The 23,550-nt window shown below is 35.4% G+C and overlaps 1 protein-coding gene across 1 annotated transcript; it reads right to left on the bottom strand.

Moving 5' to 3' along the window:
• Window positions 1-3: 3 nt before the first annotated feature.
• Window positions 4-22,469, bottom strand: LOC124364540. The gene is made up of 3 exons (XM_046820104.1): window positions 22,251-22,469; window positions 11,610-11,726; window positions 4-608 (listed from the first exon to the last, which is right to left on the bottom strand). Exons 1-3 carry the CDS (start codon window positions 22,357-22,359, stop codon window positions 523-525), a joined length of 312 nt encoding a protein of 103 aa, XP_046676060.1. The 5' UTR covers window positions 22,360-22,469; the 3' UTR covers window positions 4-522.
• Between the last annotated feature and the right edge of the window lie 1,081 nt (window positions 22,470-23,550).

Here is a 23,550-nt window from a genome sequence, read left to right as displayed (position 1 = left end):
TAGTTTCCGTAACAAAAATATAATTCAACGGGTTAACAATACTTACAACTATTTACAAATTAGTAGGGCTGTTATGTTAAACTTATTAATACCATACACGGAAATTACCCACATTAAAATAAAAGAAACTTATAATAAAAAGTGAATACCTACACATTATTACAATATATGAAACCTGAGAAAAAAACCGTTACCGTTTTGTGGTGATTGGTGGTAGTATTTATTTGTTGTGTTGTGTTTATTTAAAATATCTGCTTCTCGTGTGATTATTTCAATAAGGCCAAAGTGGGTATTTGACAACAGTTGGTTAAAACTAGGTATTAGAATAAAACAAAACCATAAGAATACCCGAAGAAATAACCATTAGTGATTGTCGTTAGTCAGTTACGATCTTGTACGATAGCGCTTCAACAAACAAATCTAGAAAGTAACTTTTTAGATGCTCCTATTGGCGCTTGTAACAAATTGATGTTGGTTTGAATTAGTAACTCTAGCTGTACGTTTGTTCAGGGGGATAGCTCGTCACAGCATGTCCTTCATAGCTTCTTTGTCCTGCAATATCTTTAAAGGATTTTCTGCATTTTTCCGAGTCAGTTTTTTCTTGCCCGCTGAAACAAACAAAAATATTGTTGTAAAGATTCTGAATCAATAATTCTACATAGTCAAAAAAGGATTTGTATGTTGGTTAAAATCAATTATAATAAAATACCTGCCGGTGATAATAATATATAACACAAAATAGTTCCAAATTAGTGGATGTATATACTGTATAACTTTCTGTGTGGGTCGAGTTGTATCATATTAACAAAGGAATATAATACAATTAAAAAGGCATTGCTTATATACGTTAAATGTGATAACATAAATAGCTTGTGAATGTTTGGTTTAGCTTCAGTTCACCTAATACCTAAAATTAAAATTATTCTAATTTCAGAAACATCTTACCCAGTTTTAGACACGATCTGTAAATACGGTGGAGAAACCGAGTTTCCTACACATAACGTAGGGTAAGAAGGGTTGTTCAAAGTGAATATCGAGTTTAGCTCCAGTTCACCTTCTTCTTAGTGCTGCATATCGTAGTGTACCCAATTGTGCACCTGATAAGACGAGACTTCTTCACCTAGATTACAATATATTTTGTAGTCTCTGATGTCGAAACGATGTAAAGTTCATTTTGAGCTTCTTCGTAGCCAACATTTTTTTGGATCTCTTCAGACGAACATAACTCAAGATTCCAGGAGTCAAGTCTGTGACGGCGTCAGATCCCAGACACTTAATTAAGAGGAAGGCGAACTGGAGCTAAACTTAACATTCTCATTGAATCAACCATTCCTATCGTAGCTACTTTATGTATAAATAACATTTTAATTGTTTCAGTAAGCATATGATATTCCCCTTCTCAACACTAGCTATGATTAGAAATTTCCTCAGCATTATTAAAATAAAATTTTAGAGGAAACTGAGGCACTGATTTGTAGGCAAAAATTAAAAACAATACTGTTCTAACATAATATTATATTAGCCGCTAGTGCAGAAATACTCGTAAGAGGGGATTTTAGTAACTTTACGCAATAATCACCCCTTAGGTGAGATCACTGGAGTATTGTCATTGCAGTAATTAATATTGATTCCGGTATTTCAAGCCAACATTAACATTTAACTAGAGCTCTTTGTTGAGTACATGATTGTGGGAATTTGCCATAGTTTTAAAGATTAATGTCTGATTTCCCCTTCCCCTTTAAGTGTCAAAAATCTAATGGACGTTAAAATGCAAAGAATATACATTACAACAGATTAAAAAATAATCTATTGTCTATTTCAATTGTGTACTGGTGAGAAATATCTACATAAAGTATTAGGCACAAACTATATTTGACTGACGCAATTTATGAGTCACGGTCGTGCTTTGCCCGGAGGGAGTTTCAAAATAATAATAGGCCTAAATTCATCTCAGGGACCCTGAGAATATCCATGCAAAATTTCAATAAAATCGGTTGAATATTTTACGAGTGAAAGCAAAATAAACAAAGGAACTTTCGCTTAATACTACCCGTGGATTCGCACGCAATTTCGTAGGCTTGCAAATGTATGAGCACTTCTGGTTCGAGTGAATTATATTTCTAACGCCAATGTTTAGTTTGCCTTGTTGCTACAATCAAGAACATTCGTCAAAAAGTGTATAGTTTATGTAATTGTAATTTACATCTATGTTAGTACTTTTGTTAGACCAAACTGGCTATCCGTAAATTGAGGTTAAAATGCAGAAAACATAAATTACAACAGATTAAAAATTCATCTACTGTCTATTTCAACTGTCTACTGATGATAAAGATCTACGTAAAGTATTAGGCACAATTGTCTTTATTTGACTGACGCAGTTATTGAGTGACGGTCGTGTTGTCACTGAGGCGTGTTGCTGTAACACAGCTGAAGGTCGGATATTTGAAAGGTTTGAGGCAGCGAGGCGTGACCAAGGTATTCTCACGTTGCCTGATGATTGGTTCCTGGTCAACATCCACTCTATCAGAGAAGTATGACGAGACTAAAGTCTAGTTTACACTGGAATCTGGAAGTGGCGACTGACAGTCAACCGTATCAGTAAAACAATTGCAACTATCATAAAGACTTGCATTAAATTAGCGTAACAAAACCGCGAGTTATAATGGAGTCATTTATTGTGCATATCAAATAAAGCCAGTTTTATGGGATTGGTACTTCCAATTAGGTATTAGAAATTTTAATAGTTGTTAGTTTAGTTATTTGTTTTAACTAATCCATCGATGTAAAATTTTACATAAAGCATGCAACTGCACACTCTAATAGTCCTTAATATCACACGAATTAGATGTTTATAAAATTATGTTGAATTATAAGAAATTACTAATATACGTTTGCAACATCAATGAGGTTTTTTGTTGATCATCTGACTGCGGATATGAATTGATGGGAAAAGGGGAATACAAAGAAGCCAGATCGTTTTAGGAAAGAAATAGATCAGGATATATCTAGGAAATCAATCTTAGAAATCAAGAAAAAATAAAATTTTCTCGATTAAATTTAATTTAGGAAACACACACACACACACACACACACACACACACACACACACACACACACACACACACACACACACACACACACACACACACACACACACACACACACACACACACACACACACACACACACACACACATAGAAAACCATCAGTCAGTGGTCATACACGTGCGACGCCTACTAAATTGCGTGCAAAGAAGTAGGAAATCGCTAGTAGTGCAGATGTGATACAATGTAGTCTAACCTTTACTTTACATTTAATAAGACTGTTATGAATCCTAAATTAGTTGTGTTATGACAGAAGTAGGTTTCTTAGATCTTTGTATGTGTACATATTTTCTTGATTATCCTTTCAAGGAGCAAAAAACCAGCTATGGTACAAAAAATACTAACATAGAAGTAAATTACAATTATATAAACGAATGTTCTTGATTGTAGCAGCAAGACAAACTCAAAATTGGCGTCAAAAATATAATTCACTCGAACCAGAAGTGCTCATATACCTACGAAATTGCACCGAGGGTGTAAGAAGTGAAGTTTGTCAAGATTTTCGAATGCTTTTTCCTCACTTTTAAATAATGTGACAGTAGATTAAAATTACCATTACCATAAATAACATTAATATCGCTAATTGACTTTGTTCACATTCCCTAAATCAAACAAATCACAAATTTAAGAGGCAAAAGCCAGTGGTAGTTTGTTATTTTAATTCTTACTTGTCAATGCATTAATATTAATTTTTCTAAACAAACATAAGTGCCGCCATGTACGGTACACTTTCAGTGACAAATCATTTCAATTTTGTGGGTGTCAGTTTCATGTGATTTGAATGCAAGAGAAATTCGCACCGTAGTAACGCGTGATTTACCACGCCTACCTCGCGTAAACTACGCTTCTGTTGATCACTCGAGAGTCACAAGCAAAATTGAGAACCAGTGTTGTCATATAAAATCGAAAATGCTATCATATCACTTATTTAGACGTTCCTTTCAGATTTAAACTCACAAACCAATCACATAAGATACATACCAATCACTGGAGGCTTGTTCAAAGCTATAGAATGGCCAGTTATAGTTTTTTTCTGACCACTAACCGACAGATTCTATTATCTACGCTTAGTTAAGGGATAGTTAAGGACAGAGTAGGTCTCTTATTAAAACCAGTGCTAAAAACTCTGAACGTTTGCACACTTTTAACTCAAAAACTACTTAAGATATACAAATGTTTTTTTTACAAATATTTTACATGAATTAACATCTTGATTTCTAATATTCAAAAAACGTACAACTATTTTACGTACATTTTTTCCAAATACAAAAGGTCCTTTCCCCCTAAAAATTTTTTGTTTCCAGGAGAAATTATACAAAACTCTCTTGTTTGAACCGTATAACAGGCTTAGTTAAACATATTGTAAACATGTTGAACTTTGATCTCTTTCGGTTCCTGAAAAAATGTGCAAATATCTAAAAAAGGTAAATTTTGGATCATTGTAAAAAAGTTAGATATACATTTATTATCTTAAGCATTTCCTGTCTTTAAATATTCCTGAACCATAAGTAAGGTAATAATTATTTTCTTCTTCGTCTTAAAAATTTAATTTTCTTTCTCTTCTAGTAGTGATTTCTTTGGCATGTCCTGCGTTCGTTTTCAGGAAAAGTAAACTTGGTCCTCGTCTACCATTTTTCATAGCGTCCTCTGTGTTATGTCCAACTTTTACCCCTAGTTACAATTTAGCCATAATTAAAAGAAGTAACTTTATAAACACTAAAGAAAAGTTTTCTACACAAAATCAGAGTTTTGAGAAGTCAGCTCCCAGCTACATCATTCATACTCTCACGACAATGTTGAGTGTGTCCAAGCATACATTTTTTGAGAAGGGTTTCCTTTGATGTGTCGCAAAAGTCTGGCTACGTGTTCACTAAAGAGAACTAAAGTATGAGGCCAGAGCGAGTTGTTATGGGAATATCAGTTTATAACATATTTTTAAATATAAATAAAACTAGTCTACAATTTCATTGATACCGTTACTTGTGTCTGCGTGCCCGTGTGCGCAGGCGCGTGTTTTGTTAAGGAGAGGCCGATCCCCTTTTAAGCATCATTCTTCCTGTCCTCATTCTCCATTGGCCTGTGCGAGGATCTTATCAAACAGAATATAAGGGGAGAGTCGGTACAGTACACGGTCGATGGTACTGATAAAGTGCCACTGTCACAGACAGGATTTGAACCTGTTCCATCGCTGATTCAGATATAAAGCCTGAAGTCTTAGATCGCTCGGCCATCGACACTCACACTCAGGCAGTTCTGTTTATTTTTTATATAACAGTAAACGGAAAATAGAATAGAATAATAAATTGTTTTTATTGTTTTGCGTGTCCTGTTCTCTTTAGCCTTGTTTTAGTATTTATGTTTTAGTACTTTGTTAGCTATCTTGATCGTATCAGGAGTATTAGTGTATTATTTAAATGGCGAGTTCATAAAAATATATCTCATGAACCATCGGAAAAACTGCTATCTGGTACTGAATCCTGTTTATTCCGTTATCTTTGCTCTTCATTATTTATAACTACAAAAACAACACATTAGTAATCTAATATATATATATATATATATATATATATATATATATATATATATATATATATATATATATATATATATATATATACCATCTATTCACACATACAACCTACAATTACACATTCTATTACCAACTACATATTATTCATCCCACATTGTATAAACAGCTCGTGTGGGGTTGCTAGTCCCCCATCGGGCGCCTCCCCAGGTGGCGGATAGGGGAACGCTCACCAGATATGGTGGGTACCGGGAAATAAAATACCCGGGGTGGACCAAAACTAGCAACCTGCTGCCTTGCAGTTAGATAGTGACTCTGTCAAAGGCTACAGGAAGGATACCCGGAAGAAAAATACCTGGTCCTCCAGGTTGGGGGTTTGATCGTAGGGCTAGCAACCCAACATCTGTAAAAACTCTATGCAGCTAAAAAACCCAACAAAGGGCCTCGGGCATGGATGATTCTAAGGATAAACGACACAGGCAACGAAAAAGGATTTTGAATATTGGTATATGGAATGTCCAGGGAATTAGGGGAAAAGCGGAAGAAATTTCTAAGGAGTTAAAAGAAATGAATATAGACATTGCAGTCCTAAGTGAGACAAAGAAAAAAGGAAACGGAGTAGAAGAGATTGGTAATTTCATACATATTTATAGCGGCGTTGACAAAAACCAAAGAGCCGCAAAAGGCGTCTCTCTGTTCATAGCAAAACAACACAAAACGAAGATAAAAAATTGGGAAGCTGTAAACGAAAGAATTTTAACTGTAAGTATGATGTATCTAGGGCACAAAATAACAGTAATTGGAATATACGCTCCCACAAATGATGAGAGTGAAGGTGTAAAAGACGAGTACGAGGAAATTCTAAATGACGTACTTGAGCAAGCTAATAGCACAGGAGAAGTAATCCTAATAGGGGACCTGAATGCCAGGGTTGGAAGAAGAAACAAACATCATATAGTGGGAAGTCATGGAGAAGATGTTGTGAACAATAACGGCGAGCGCTTAATAAATGTATGTGAACAGCATGAATTGAAAATCATGAATGGATATTTCGAACACAAAAACAAATACAAATTCACTTGGCATCAAGACATGCGAAAACTCCAGACAATAATAGATTACCTTGTCATAAAACAACGATCCTGCTTTAAGGTGTTAGATGTGAAAGTACACAGGGGCCCCGATTACGGAAGCGACCATTACCTAGTAAGAGCAAAAATTGCGTGTCCTTCCATCAGCACAGGTTCAAAGGAAGGGACAAGCAAAACAAATGTTCTGGGAGATAAAAGGTATAACTTGGAAAGCTTAAATGAAGAAAGTGTACAAAATTTATACAGATGCCGACTAAGACAACAACTTAGAGAAATATCAGCAGAGGGAATGTCAATAGAAGACCTACACACCAATATAAAGAATGCCATTCATCAGGCCGCACTTGAAGCACTGGGAGAGTTAAGAATGGAAAGGAGAAGACACAACCTATGGTGGAACGACGAACTAGAACAACTAAAACATGACAAACAAAAAATGCACCAAAGATGGCTCCAGAGCAAACAACCAGAAAGTTAAGTCGCCTACAAACACGCCAGAGCAAAGATTAAAAGATTAATAAAACAGGAAAAAATTAATCAATGGGAAAGGAAATGTAAAGAATTGGATACCTACCTAGGAGGAAGAAAATCGACAGAATCTTGGAGGCTCCTAAAGAATATGAGAAAACAGACAAACTCCAACTTAACACTCAATCTAATAAAGAACGAGGAATGGAAACAATACTTCCAAGAGATGCTAAGTGAAAATCGAGCAGAATTCATAAGCCAACCAGAGAAGGAAGATATTTATACAACAGGGGGAGAACAAGTAGCACTTGATGAAACAACAGTTACGAAGGCGATTAAACAGCTAAAAAATAGAAAAGCAGCTGGTCCTGGCAATATTCCGGCCGAATTAATCAAATACGGACCCAGAGAACTACAAATCATGATTACAATACTCTTTAGAAAGTGCCTGGACGAACACAAAACCCCAAAAGAATGGAAGCATAGCTGGATAATACCACTACATAAAAAAGGGCCAAAAAATTACTGCGAAAATTACAGGGAACTCTCTGTTAACAGCACACTATGCAGATTGTATGGGCGAATAATAACATCGTTGATAACCCATGATTACTCTCCGTATCAACTAGAAGAGCAAGCCGGATTTCGAGCAGGCAGATCCACGGTCGATAATACTTTCTGCCTGATGCAAATAGCCGAAAAAAGATAGCTACGGGAAGAAGTACTGATCTACTATTCGTAGACTTAACAAAAGCGTATGACAATGTGCCAATCAAAATCCTTTTTAAGGTACTAGACGAATCACAGATCGGTATACCGATTATAAAAACCGTCAAAGAAATGTACACTAACAATACTGCACAAGTGAAAATCGGTAATAGTCTAACTTCCACTTTTACAGTCAGCAAAGGACTCCGACAAGGTTGCTGCATGTCACCAATACTGTTCAACATTTACGTCGATGCTGCATTAGCAAAATGGAGACGGAAATGCAGTGGAATGGGAATTTCCGTGGGTGATCGAACGCTATATACACTGCATTATGCCGACGACCAGATGGTACTCGCTCAAGACCCTGAAGATTTAGAGTATATGACGAGGAAGTTGCTGGAGGAATATAAAAAGTGGGGACTAGCAGTAAATATAAAGAAAACCAAATACTTATGTATAGGAGGACAAATACAAGACCTACAACTGAACTCTGGAGAAAAAATTAGTGGGTGTGAAGAGTACATATACTTGGGCACGAGAATCACTCAAGATGGCAAGTATGAAAAAATGATCAATGACAGGATAGTCGGAGCACGAAGAATTACGGGAACACTTAACTCCATCCTGTGGCAGAAAGATGTAAGAAACAGAACGAAAATGCATATTTACGACACGATTGTCAAAAGCACATTGACCTACGGTAGTGAAACATGGCAAATTTCCAGAAAAATGGAAAATAAACTATTGTCTACCGAAATGGATTTCCTGAGAAGAGCTGCGCGGAAATCGAAATTAGACAGAGTGCGAAATGAGGAGATAAGAAGAACGATGAAACGAGAAGAAACTATTGTTGAAGCAATTACACAGAATTAGTTAGTATGGTTCGGCCACGTAAACCGAATGGATGAGGAACGTCTGCCAAAAATTCTTATGGAATGGCTACCAACAGAACGAGGAAAGAGGGGGCACCCTAGAGAAACATGGAAGCAGGGGATATCGAAGGCAATGTCGGAACGGAATTTAGGACCTGGTGATTGGAATGATAGGAAAGAGTGGAAGTTGGGAATCGGAAGGCGACCACATACGCTGTGAAACCGATTATATATATATATATATATATATATATATATATATATATATATATATATATATATATATATATATATATATATATATATTGTATAAACAGTGGCGTGCCAAGGCTATCTGGCTCCCAGGGCGGCATTCTGTTTCTGAACCCCTTCTCTTTGATTAGGCACCCCTTTGAAGTTGGTACCAGGTACGGACCTCCTCCCCCCTTGCACGCCTACTATTCCTCTTATAACATATTCGACTTATAATCACATATTCCTCCTACAATGCATGTATTCATTCAATAACCATCCTACAAAGTATACATTCACCCTACTATCTACATTTTTATCCTACAGTATTTATATATTTCAGTAAATCAAAAGTAAAATACAAAGTAAATCTTTTAAACTACCCAAAGTATATAAATTGATTTTTCGTCATTCCTTTAAGTACCACATATTCCTCCTACAAAGCGTATATTCATCCTATAACCAGCTATACATCCAACCTACAATATATACATTCATCGTACTGTCTACATTTTGATCCTACATTTTGATCCTACCATTTACCCTACAATAAATATTGAATCCTTGAAATAAATTCTATAACAGTATTCTGACAAGAAGTAGTCGAAGAACTGCAAGGGACAGAAGAGGAAGTGTCTAATGACAGAAGACAGATTCAGTCTACGTGTGACTGACGCGGGTGTGCCAGATGTCGCACATTTGTTTCCGTTTAACGCTGACGAGAGACAAGATGTGAGTTGCGACACAACCTCATTACTGCAACGGTCCAACATACTCGAGTGTATATGTAAAACGTGCTTACTGTCTTATTACAACACAACCTCATTATTGCCACTGCCAGTCAACTCACAGCTAGCCCATTGCAGATTTTGAAAAGTGGTATTTACTGTTTGTTACTTCGGACAGAGTGAGTGATTAAGACGTTATTGAAACACAAAATCTTTTGGAATGATTTCTGTTAAAAAACGTACCTTTTTAAAACCTGTTGTGTGTTTATATACAGTTATGTGTATTTTTCATCTATATACTTAAAGGAAATATTTTTAAAAAGTTCACTGCATCATTTTTCTCTATTGCTCAACAAATAAACATCCCAAATCCTTATTTAAATTCCCTTTAAAAAGTTATGATTTAATGTGTAATGTGCGTAAACGACCTCTCAGAACAGGAAAAATATTAATAAGTAACATGAAGGTTTTTGATTGAGTTAGGTTAAACGATGGTGGGTACAGTTTCAAAATTTTCAATTTGTCCCGTTTTCTTACACTTTGGAAAACCGAGACAAACCAGGAACAGAATTCGAAATACAAACCCAACAGAAACTGAGTTCTTAATGAAAATGCCAAATAAAAATTATTTTGTACTAATATTCCAGTGCAAGGTTGAGAGGAAGAGTTTCATTTAAGTAAAAGATTACATAAAATGCCTGAGTTTAATTAATTGAACGCTTTTTCATAGGAGCAAGGTTCAACAGTTGTCTGTATGTCCTAAGGTGTTTAAGGATGTACGAAGAATAAAATTTACTTCTATTGAAGCTTTAATTACCTCAATAAAATCTACTTCTCACTCAAGGTTTCGATATTATTTTTATGATTAAAGAAGTGAATGGAGAGGGTGTTAGATTTTCCTATCGTATATAGCCTTTGAATCAGGGACGCAGCTAGCCGGACCCTCGGCAGCGTTAATAATATACGATTACACTGAATCAACAAAGTTTTATTTTAGGTTTCTGGTCATGTGAGGGTAGTCAGGAAGAAAGGACCTACGCTGGTGCTCTGGTAAACAGGGACTTGTCATCGAACATGACAAGCCTCAACCGTTCTGTGGAATCATCTATTCCTAGGTGTGTCCTCTACAGTTGCTTCGAGAGGGGAGCGCACTGAGCACATGAGAAGGTGAAGTGTGTAGCCGGATTTACGGAAGAGTAGGCAGGATGAATCGCCTACCCGCAGGGTAGTAAATGATTATCTCTCCTTGCTTTGATTACTCTCTTCTCAGTTCGTGGGCCGACTTCTGAAGAAGCATCATCGTAGAAGTGGTATTTTTAGGGATGATCCACTATGTAATTTATGTGTGAGCAGGAGGAAAGTGGAGAGTACCTGTATTTTAACTGCATTAATAAGGGAAAGTCGTGTCATCTTTGGCATTATTAGTGCGTATGGTGATTTTTCTCCCAGAAGAACTTTTGGGCTGTTTTCGGCGTTTTGCGGAACTGCTGAAATTTTGAAGTGTAAGGTAGGCTTCTTTGTTCACGTCGGGGGTATGCAATAGCCTCTGAGCCTTCAGTACTTGGCACTAGGCCGTCACTTAGAAGAAGAAAGGGCTAATTGTAGGCAACCTAGTAATGTCTGACTATTATAAATCTCAGACTCAATGAGTTTGATTGAAAGTAGAATTTTTTAACTTGAAATATTGGGGATGAGAATATAAAGGGAAGCTGTATGTAATAACAACTCTCTTGTTCAATGACGATACGCTATGTGTCCTGTAATTACACCGTGAAAAAAAAACTATTTTTTTAGAAATAATGTAGTTGACAATACTATTTTGTATAATCTTCATAGTGATATAACCCAGCTTATTAATAAAATACAAATGTATTACCTGTTATAAGCTTGTGTTCTCCAGCAGGTTTTGGTATTTTGGGACCCTGGACGCCCACCTCATACCCCACCTTGTACACAGGTAACGGGATCACCGTGGATGACACCGGAACCAGAACTGTAACACGATATTATCACTGTAACACAATATTAGCACTGTAACACAATATTATTCATTGTGCAAAGTTCTTCAAGGGCAAAAAATAGCAATAATACGTACATTTCCTACATGTTTATTGTGGTTTGTTTTAACTATCCAATCTGGCAACCATTTACCCATTACTTAGTGAAAGTTAACTAGCCAATTAATGCAATTTTATATGTTGCTTCTATTGTCCCCAAAATGATAAGGGGCGAGTTAAAGACAGCAATATATGAGTTTTGTTGTATTCTCAGTTAAAAACTTGTATCACTATATTTGCAAATGATATAAGCTATTTTACAACGTTCTACGTAGTTTGGTGATTATCTTTTTATTATTTGCGATTAATGATTTTCCGTTCTGGGTATTTTTGTTGCAAATGCTATAGTTAAAAAAAATGTTTAAAAGTTTAAATGTTTAAAAAAAGTTTAAAATGCTGTAGTTTGAGAAATCCATAGTCCACACACTATGTATGTCTTATAAATCAGTCTATCAAAAACAACAGAACTTTCCAGATGTCTTTGTAATTACAGAGCACAGTTTCAGATCTGAAACAGTCGGAAATTTCAGGATTGACAACTATGAATTGGCAACATCTTTTAATCGAGAACTTTTTAAAGGGGGAGGTGTGGCAATTTTCGTAAAACTTGGTATGGAATTCCTTCCCTTCAGGATCGATCATAGTTGTGATTTAGATTTTGAAGTGGTTGGAGTAAAAATCAACCTAAATCCCGAAAACAAAATTATCATAATTGGTTTATATCGCTCTCCAAATGGATGCAGCAACACCTTTTTTGAAAAATTTGAAATTCTTCTAAATTCTCTCAGTTTAAAGTCGTCCAAGTTTATTATAACTGGCGATTTCAATATCGACGTTTTGGACCACACTAACCCCTTAACCCAGCGGCTACGTGATATTCTTAATTCTTTTGCTATAATCTGGTCAGTAAACACGCCAACACGAGTGACCACCACATCGAGCACAGCCATCGACAACGTCATCACAAACATTCCAAACGCCACAATCTCTGTACTGGATGTAGCCATATCTGACCACTATGCTCAGGAGACCATAATTAATAATTTCAGGCCCAAAATTATAACTCATTCAGCCAAAATGAAAAGGGACTTGAGTTCGGAAAACATCGCCCTTATGAATTCATTTTTAAAAAATGAGTCATGGACGTTTTTAGATCAAATTGAAAATGTCGATAAAGCTTTTTCCGCGTTCCACGAACGTTTTGTTTTTCTTTTGAACATAGCTTGCCCGTTTAAACACTTTAGAGAGCGAAAAAAGACAAAATCTAATTCGTGGATGACTCAAGATATTTTGAAATTACGTGAACGTTTGAAATTTTACAATTCCATCTACGTGCAAACAAAAAACGAACAATTCAAAGCTTTTTATAGAAATTTCAAGACCAATTATCGAAAAGCAATAAAAACAGCAAAAGCACGTGAAATCGAAAATAAGCTATCAAATTCTGAAAATTTTTCCAAAACTGCTTGGAGCATCATAAAAAATTTAACGACACAGCCCAATGAATCAAAACAATATAAAATTCCAAAACTCTTAATACAGAATGAATTAATTACAGATCCATTAAAAGTAGCAGGTGAATTCAACGCTTTTTTTTCGTCGGTTGCGTTATCCGATCCATCTTTCAAATGCTCCAACCAAGTGTCATTCGTGGGACCGGTCTCTTCCATGGCACTGTCTCCAGTGAGTGAGGAGGAGGTGTCTCGTCTGATACAGAGATGCAAACCAAAACATTCATGTGACATTAACGGCATGTCTATGTGGCTGCTCAAACGCTGCTTTAAGCATATTTTGACTCCACTGAAAAATTTGATCAACATGTCTTTCGCTCAAGGCATTTTTCCTTCCACCCTGAAAACAGCGAAAGTCACGCCAATTTTCAAAAAAGACGATCCTTGCCTTGCAAGCAACTATCGTCCTATTTCAATCCTTCCAGTCATAAGCAAAATTTTTGAAAAGCTTTTTCTGTCGAGATTAGAGGGGTTCTTTGAGCGTTTTGATGTTCTTTGTTCTCATCAATTCGGCTTCAGAAAAAACAAATCCACTATCGATGCCGTCACAAATTTAATCGAAACCGTTGTCGATGGACTGGAGAGACGGGAACATGTGCTAAGCATATTCCTTGATCTTTCCAAAGCATTCGACTGTGTACATCATGAGACATTGTTGTGCCAGTTGAAGACATGTGGTGTTCGGGGTCTGCCGCACGAATGGCTTTCGTCTTATCTCAGAGATAGGAGCCAGTGTGTGCAGATTGCGAATTCCCTGTCAAAAGAGGTAAAAATGGCCTATGGTGTCCCGCAAGGATCTGTCCTTGGACCAGTACTATTTCTTGTGTACGTCAACGGGTTGAATTCGTCGCTCCTAACAGGTAAAATGGTTCAATACGCTGACGATACAACGCTCTGTTTCAAAGCTAAAACAAAAAACCAATTAGAAATCAATACTTTTTTAGAACTGAATTCATGTATTCAGTATTTCTCAACATTGAATCTGAGAGCGAACAGTTCCAAATCAAATGTGTTAAATTTTTGCCTTCGACAATATGAGCCCGAGGATTGCGTTGCTGTGATGGTGGATGATGTACTCCTAGAGGAAAATGATTCTACCAAGTTCCTAGGGATGTGCCTTGATCGAGGCCTGACATGGGACGATCACATAGAAAGCATCTGTTCAAAGGTTTCTTCGGGCATTTATGCTTTACGAAATCTCTCCAAGTTTTGCTCCTTGGACTTACTAAGAACGGCCTATTTTGGCCTTGTATATCCTCATATAACATACGGGCTGAGACTGTGGGGCAGCTGTTCTAAATACAAATTTGAAAGAGTATTTAGAATTCAAAAGAAAGCGGTCCGACTAATTTCAAAATTGAAATTCAGAGATTCATGTAAAAATTCCTTTAGGGAGCTTGAATTACTGACTTTGCCCTGTCTCTATATCCTTGAGGTTGCTCTGTACTGCCGATTCAAGTGTGAGTTGGTCCAAGGCAGGGACGTTCACCAATACGGGACTAGAGGCCGGGACAATTTCCGTATTCAACAGCACAGAACCGCCATGTTCGAACGTCTACCATCCGAGGTTGGCGTAAGGTTCATAAATAAGCTCCCTGATGAGATAAAAAATTTAAATGATCCTAAAAAATTCAAAGCTCGATTGAGAAACCTATTGGTGTCGAGGGTGTTCTACTCTGTTGAAGAGTTTATGATGAGCCGCTGGGATTAAATTTGAAGTTAATTGAAATAAATTGGCTAGTCCTTTAGTTCTGTTCTAAATTGTAATCAGCATACCTGAAAACTTTTTAATGACTGAATTGACTTGCATTTGAATTGATTTATTGTAATTAGTTTAATTCATTTTAATACATGTATATTGACGATTGTATACAATTTGCTTAAATTGTGAACACAATAAAGATTTATTATTATTATTATTTCCAAAAAGTGTTCATATATCACCATCGATCATGGCCACTACTTCCAAATCCCAAAACGCCTTGTTTCGAATGCCATGCGAATACACATTCTATGTTTTTAAGTGATTATAATTTTATATATTTTGTTTTACATAACTTTTATTCATTACTGTTGTGACAAAGCTGCTCCCTCCGCCATACACAGTATGTGGGCTTGTGTACGGCAGTACGAGTATACCAGTTATAATGCGGGTCAATTCGATGACTGGCTTAGATTGAGGCCAGACTCAGTATGTGGGCTTGTGTACGGCAATACGAGTATACCAGTTATTATGCGGGTCAATTCGATGACTGGCTTAGATTGAGGCCAGACTCAGTATGTGGGCTTGTGTACGGCAGTACGAGTATACCAGTTATAATGCGGGTCAATTCGATGACTGGCTTAGATTGAGGCCAGACTTAGTATGTGGGCTTGTGTACGGCAATACGAGTATACCAGTTATAATGCGGGTCAATTCGATGACTGGCTTAGATTGAGGCCAGACTCAGTATGTGGGCTTGTGTACGGCAATACGAGTATACCAGTTATTTATTATGCGGGTCAATTCGATGACTGGCTTAGATTGAGGCCAGACTCAGTATGTGGGCTTGTGTACGGCAGTACGAGTATACCAGTTATAATGCGGGTCAATTCGATGACTGGCTTAGATTGAGGCCAGACTTAGTATGTGGGCTTGTGTACGGCAATACGAGTATACCAGTTATAATGCGGGTCAATTCGATGACTGGCTTAGATTGAGGCCAGACTCAGTATGTGGGCTTGTGTACGGCAATACGAGTATACCAGTTATTATGCGGGTCAATTCGATGACTGGCTTAGATTGAGGCCAGACTCAGTATGTGGGCTTGTGTACGGCAGTACGAGTATACCAGTTATAATGCGGGTCAATTCGATGACTGGCTTAGATTGAGGCCAGACTCAGTATGTGGGCTTGTGTACGGCAATACGAGTATACCAGTTATAATGCGGGTCAATTCGATGACTGGCTTAGATTGAGGCCAGACAGAGTATGGAAGTGACTTCTATTAGCAGTTCGGTAGCCACGTGCATGATCAACAATAAACTGTACAGAATAGTAAAACTAGAATTAATTGTAAATACTTACAAAACAATCATTCCATCAACAAGAGACCCAAACAATATACAAAATTCAGGTAAACTTAATAGATTAAGCTTTATTTAATACAGTTTCAGGATGGAGACCTTTTGAATTTGTATAATTGGAATAACGGCTAAGTAAAACTTCTTTTTACAATTTTAGTTTTGTCTTATTCTTACCCGTTATTACGCACTCTTTAGGAAAACTTAAAAGGGTTTTTTATTTTCAATAGTAGTTACAGGTTGATATTTAATTAATATTTAACAGATTGATATAGTTAATTGATATTTCGTCCATAAGTTATTTTACAAGACGATTGCCGCACGCAATTATGAGAAGCAGACAATAACAGCTATAGCAATGTAAGTGCAGTGTATAAAACTAATCTAATTTACATTTGCCTCAGGAAGAATTCCATAATCTAGCTACAATTCAACCTCAAAATAGCGAAGTAGCGACAAGTAGCTGAATTACAGAACTGAGCCACCAGTCCCAGCCAGTGTTTCAGTCCACTTAATGCAGAAATATGATGGGAAACACTCCACATGATGGGAAATATATATGAAATGCTCCAACACTCTGTCATTGTTCATAGATATTGTAGCTAAACATTCCCACACTAAGAACTTGACAGAATATTATAGTAACGAAAGCTTTAAAAACTTTAATTAAACGATGTTTTTCTTGTTTTATTAGTAAATTTAATAATAATTGTATAGCTTTTATAAAGTATATGGATAAAAACTGTCAATTAGACCAGAATCATAAATAAAAAGCTATATCAAGTTGTATTATAGTTCTTATTTTTCGAACTCAGAATAATTAAGAGTTACAACATGTGGAACTTTCAGTTGCCTAAAACAATTTTACGAGAGTTTTTGTTCAGTCGGGTACTTGGCTATGTGTTTGTAAGAAAACATGTACATATTTAGGTACGATTTAAAACAATCTTTTACAGTTAGTGAATGGTGTAAAATAAAAATGCTCATTACAATCTTTTTTAATGTGTGATCTCTACAAGTCATTTACAAAAGGTACATTTGTTGTTAACACTTTGGACTCTGACAAGGCAAACTCATTAAGTAACTAGGTTTGCAAAGAGGGCTTCATTTTAACTTACCCTCTGATAAGTTTTATAAAATGAAACTGCACACGCTCATTATAAAAACTGTGTGCCGTCATAGTTTAAAAACTCTTATTACACTAATCAAGAATTTGTTCAATCTTCGAGGAATAACTGTTAAAAATATCAAAACGAACCATACCTGTGGATAGTATCGATATAATAATGTTATATATATATATATATATATATATATATATATATATATATTATATATATATATATATATATATATATATATATATAATTATGGGCCATATATATCATTAGTTGTTCTTAACAAGATTAAGATAATTAATGTTTACTATAAATAAAAATGTAATTCCATCCAGTTATTTCATGTCGAAAAAGTTCGAACATCCTCAACTTATCCTCAACAGTTTTTTAGGAATAAATTACAAGATGCCTCTAAATTCTACTTCAAATGCCTACCTATATCCTCTAAAAATAATTATAATTCTTTTTTTAATTTTTATTTAAAATTAAAAAAAATACTATCCAAATCACAACCTACGTGATACAAGACACACAATTCTTAAGATCAAATCATTTTAAAATCTGTCCGCCTAGTATTATGGAGTATACATTAATAATATAATTATAATTAATTTTAAATGTAATAAATATATAATGTATAATTAAGGATAATTCAAAATTCAGTATTTTAAATTATTAGATATTTTGGATAAATATATATAAAAAAAAACCTAAACCTAGTTTATCCAAAAGGCATACTATGTCTTATTAAAGTAACTGTTTATTTGGGGTTTCCTGTTCGTATTCCGTCAAGAATTCGTCAACACAACCATGAAATATTTTGGCTTCGACGTGGAGAGTCATATTCAATCAGCAAATGTTATAAACCAAAATATTGACGTAAATAATACTATTAGCAAGCTCGCTGCACCCGTCACGCCTGTGTCTTAAATACACTTTTTCAGTTCAGATGGTAATATTATATAGTAGGACTTTGTTCACCAGAACGCTGATTACATTGGATTCACATGAATTCTTATTTTATTCTATGGTGTTCATTCTCTATGTGTCGAATGGGTCCCAAAATGTGTGCTTATAGCGTTGACTACATAAAATCAATAAATGTAGCACTGGTAAACGCGACGTGAAGCCAAGAAAGTCTCTCGCCTACGAGATGACAGCGGCCGGCGATGAGTCATCCTACTGACGAGCGTCAGACCTGCCTCTCCTCACAGCAGATGGACATAGCTCACACTCATACGTCACGTGCACATGGGACCAATTGTCTCTGCTGATTGATTGCGCTTTTCAATAAACATAACATTTTATAGTTGCCTACTTCGTGCGAACACAGCAAAAATAGAAGGAATTACCTACCACAGGTTATTTAACTATATTTACTAGATACCTCTCCGATATTTATAAAAGCAATTTACACATTTAAATTATCACAAAGTTAAACTATGAATGAGTTACTTTACAATTGTAGTCTGATTACCGACGGGCCGGAAATACTATTACGTCATTATATTACCTACATTCTAATATTATTCAAGCGAACGAAATATACTTGTTCAATGAATCTTTACAAATAAAAAAAAACACTAGGTTACTCGATTGAGTATAGCCTACAGAGTGTTTTTGACTCTGTAGAAAATAAGCAAAGCAATCAAATAATTGAGATTAAAAATTATTTTAACTGACATTTTGGCCGTTACAAATTTAGATGTAGCATTATCAATTCCCAAATATACATCTAATTAGAACATCTTAGGATGATTTTTGAACATTTTTGTTCGACAACCCTTATTTCAGGCCTAACAATTTTATTTTGACACACTGAAGAAATAATGCTTACTTAGAGCATTATTTAACCAGATTATTCAGGAACAATGATGAATTTCTTCGAACATATGACTCATGATTTGATATTTTGAATAATTCCAGGGCACTCGAATACAGTAAACAGGCATTGTAGCCAGGTAGTTATGAAAATAATTCAGATTTTCTTCTGAAGGTAGAAAATATATTTGAAATCTAAAATAAAAAATTGGCCAAACAATACTTTGATCAGAAATAAGCTCGTGATATGAAGCACTCAAGAGAACTATAGAATACCGATATATCGAAAGGCGCTCGAGTTAATAACACTTTCTCATTCAATGTAAAATATTAACAAGACTACGGCAGCTAAATGTAAAAAAAATATTTTGGCATGTTGAAGACTGAATATGTATTGGATTTTCTTAATTCAATCGTTACATTGAAAAACACAGTAACCAATACTAATAACTTTTTATTTTGTGAGGCCTTTCGATAGCAAGACTATCTTATTCACACACATAACCAAATTAAACACAAAAAGTAAATTTGTTTATTTTTCAACTGTCTGAATAATTCAGAGATTTGAACTCTCTTACTAGAAATTCCACTGTTCTTTGCTCAACTATAAAAAAAATAAATAAAAAAAGCAGCCGGCAAACTTTATAACTTATCAAAGTTTAACTTTATTTCAGCATGTTAAATATAAAACAATTGTTATTTACATTTAGGATGGTACCATGAGTGTTCTAGCTTATTTCGTGCAAAGTTTCATAACGTTATCTTTATTATAAGTAGCCTAAGATAATGAGTTATTTGAGATAAGGGCATTGGCATTTTGCAGCATTCTGAGCGTAGTTTAGCATTTTTTGCCTAAAACCAAATGGTGGACATGGCTTCAGCTGCTGTGATACTAAATTGTATAGACATAGTCCACCTATTGGTCTTATGGAGTCTGTGGTTTACAAGTCCTTTTCTCCTACATTTGAAAAACGTAGTTCAAGAAGGTCATTCTGAAGAATTGCTGACTAAATATAAAACAATATAATTAGCCCTGTGTAGGACTGTTGGTGGTTCTTATTGCAGTTTCTGGCCACCAGCTGATAGACAATGTATTACCTGGTAGCGTCATTACTTTGTCATATGGGCTTTCGTTTTTGTCTATAAAGCTTGTTCCTGTTCTTTTCTCCAACATCAATCCATCTCTTCTTCCTTGAGCTTCCTGATTTAAAAATCACCTCAGCCCTCTGGATGAGTCATAAATTTCCATTTATCAATTTCTCCCCTTCTCTTGAAATTCTTACAATCTTCTTGGAGAAAGTAAAGAAACACTTTAGTTTAAAATCGTAATCTAATTTGGATTTATCAAGTTAAATGTGAGTGTAGAAATAGTACTGTGTTTGAGATGAATCTGAATAGGGATACAATGAGAGGCCAAGAGGGGACAACACAACCTGTCTGTCCCATTAAGGCAGGCGGCGTTGGTCAACACGTCAGGTGGTGTGGGCGTGCTTCGTCCGCATTCTGCTAGCTCACAACACCGAGCTAAAACATCAGATAAGTTTTTGCTACACTTCTACGTCCGGGTTTGTTGAAGGAGTTCTTGGAACAAGGTTTAAATGTCTACTCCTATTGTCAATGTGCAGACAGGACGACCATTACTGGCGTATGGGCATTGTTTATTTACTTGCTGGTCAGATAGACTGGGATTAAGTTGAAGCCATCTCAACAATCTCGTGTTGTTCTGTTGTTTGACCCCATAACAATCCAAAGGTAAAACAATGACAACCGACTACTAAAATAAATGTTAAAATATGAAAAACCATATACAACTACATTGTACATAGATATGATCCTGAATCAAACCTATTCTAAATGCCTTTTATGTTACTCTTCTACACTGTTTTTGCTAAGAGATCTACCTCACCAGTGAGGTTGAAAACGAGAGTGGAAGATTAGTCTACTAATCGTGACGGCTGTTATTGTCGTGACAATATTGACGCACTCTCCACGTTCTGCTTTTCTTATTTTTAGTTTATATCATTAAAACGTGTTGATAATAAGGCTTGGAAAACTAGGAACAGTTTAGGGTTAAGCTCTTATTGTAGAGCATCAATTTTATGTTAGAACATTAACTTTAAAAAACAAATAATCCTTTCAAAGAAAACAAAATTTATCATAATAAACAGTACATTCATTATAAAACCACTGCCATTGATCTGCAGAAGGTCTGCAAGTGTGATTTTAGTTGTTTTTCACCTTTACAGATTTTCTAACTTCTATTGTTGATTTATTTAACCTTTATAATTATCGTTAATTTAACCTTTATAAACTATCTAATCATTGAACTACATCCAAACCATAAGTTTCTGTAGTTTGCTTTGTACAGATACGATTACATAACATATAGATACTTTTGAAATTCATTGCACAATTAAATGTAGCAAATTTAAATTTGAACTTAAAATGTTTTAGTATGAATAGTGTTTTAAAATTTCAACGCCTTTTTGAAATATTCAGTGGAAGTTTTATGTATATGCTGATTTATTAAGGTTAACGATACATTCGTAGTCTTTATTCATGCTGAAAATTAACCAATCTTAGTTGGTTCACTTGCATTCTGCTTCTTGTTCCTTTCTTGGTTGGTCCTCATGATTTTGAACGCATTGTGGGACGTACATAAATTATAATTTCTATCATATTTAAACAGAGGTTAGTTTAATATCAGTTGAGATATTTAAGTGCACCTTTACTGAAAATCTTGCGTATATTAGGTTTCCGACATTCAAATTTTAAAATTACTATCACCAAAAGTAAAAAAGTACAACTTTACCTAAACGAAGAAAGCTAATTAATGTATTACGATGTTGACTAAAAGAAGAGTAACATCTTTAGCGTGTTCTTCGTTTAGAAAAACCAACCATTAAACTGTCATAATCCGAGCAATAAGACTAACAGCGCTATTTACCTGGCTCCAGTTTGTCATTTTCATTCTTGACGTAGATAGTTGGTTTGGCGGAGCAGACAAACGCACAAACACTAAGGGACAAACACACAAACACGACGGCGTACGTCATGGTCACCACACCACAGTAACACTGATGCTAACCCAGATGTTGATGTTGCAAACTGCGAGAGAAAGTGCGGTACCGACGGACGGTCGGCGCGGCCGACGGCGCAGCCTACTCATCGCATTTACATCATCTCACCTTGTAGCCGCAACCGCTCCTCACAACTGACCAAGGACTCACGAAGGACGGTCGTTGTACTATACGGTAGCCACTGATATATTGTGTGACTATTGCGTATCAGTTATGCGCTTAGGCGAGAATATACACGATTTCTCCTTGAAAGATTACCTACATTCAAGAATACTAATATATTTTTAACCTTAGTTCAGTACTACTATTTTTTGTAAATAAATTTTAATGGCATAGGTCAAGTGTTACGTTACAATTTATCCCCTTGAAGGAATGGTGAACCGCTGAGTAAACGCACTAAAAGGACTTTTCTCTCCGCATTTCAAGTAGGCTGTATAACTGACAGCTAGTCTCCGTTAACGAATCCACTGGAGGAGGAGCCACCGTAAGCTGTGCACCTTTCCGTGTAACACAAATATGAGGACCGTTTTGTTTCGACCGATAAGGGTCTTGTATGATCAATATGTACACAGTTATATTTATAATATATGATATTGAGATACATGTGGTACAGAGGCCGAATAATAGGCAGGACTCCCCATACATAAAAATTGATAACAATTCAATAGAAATATTTTAGTGCACAAGGGCTAATTCAATCACTTAATGCTTCGAATAAATGTGGTGAGAATTTAAAGTAGACATTTAGTATTTTTCAAATATATCAGTAAAATCTTATTTCTTTTGTTAAAGAGCCGGTGAAACAACCTAGTGTGTTTTTTCCATAAAAATAACGTTACATTTTAAACCTTTTACGGCCCTAATTTATAAATCGTAGAACTACGGGAAATGTCTCAATTTAAATATATGCTTAATGCGCACCCCATCGATTTTCTTAGTTTTTCTTGTAAAGTTTATACTTTTTGAATATTTAAACGGTTAAACAACAAAAAGTTTAACATTTTTCTGTATAAACATAAATATATCAAACAAAGTTGGGCTGTTTACTTTTTAATATATATATATATATATATATAATATATATATATATATATATATATATATATATGTTTAATAATAAACCTCCCATAATTTTACGACAAAAATACGGACGTAACAATCTTTGAG

The sequence above is a fragment of the Homalodisca vitripennis genome, chromosome 1, assembly GCF_021130785.1.
Source record: "Homalodisca vitripennis isolate AUS2020 chromosome 1, UT_GWSS_2.1, whole genome shotgun sequence".
In the NCBI taxonomy this organism is placed as follows: Eukaryota; Metazoa; Arthropoda; class Insecta; order Hemiptera; family Cicadellidae; genus Homalodisca; species Homalodisca vitripennis.
Note: the sequence above shows the minus strand (reverse complement) of the source record. Positions and strands in the feature narration are given on the sequence as shown.

Coding starts and splice junctions, on each gene's coding strand:
- LOC124364540 (XM_046820104.1), bottom strand. CDS start 22,359: ATGACGTACGCCGTCGTGTTTGTGTGTTTGTCCCTTAGTGTTTGTGCG. Junction 11,727..22,250: donor AAATGACAAACTGGAGCCAG/GTAAATAGCGCT, acceptor ATCGTGTTACAG/TTCTGGTTCCGGTGTCATCC. Junction 609..11,609: donor AGAACACAAGCTTATAACAG/GTAATACATTTG, acceptor TGTTTGTTTCAG/CGGGCAAGAAAAAACTGACT.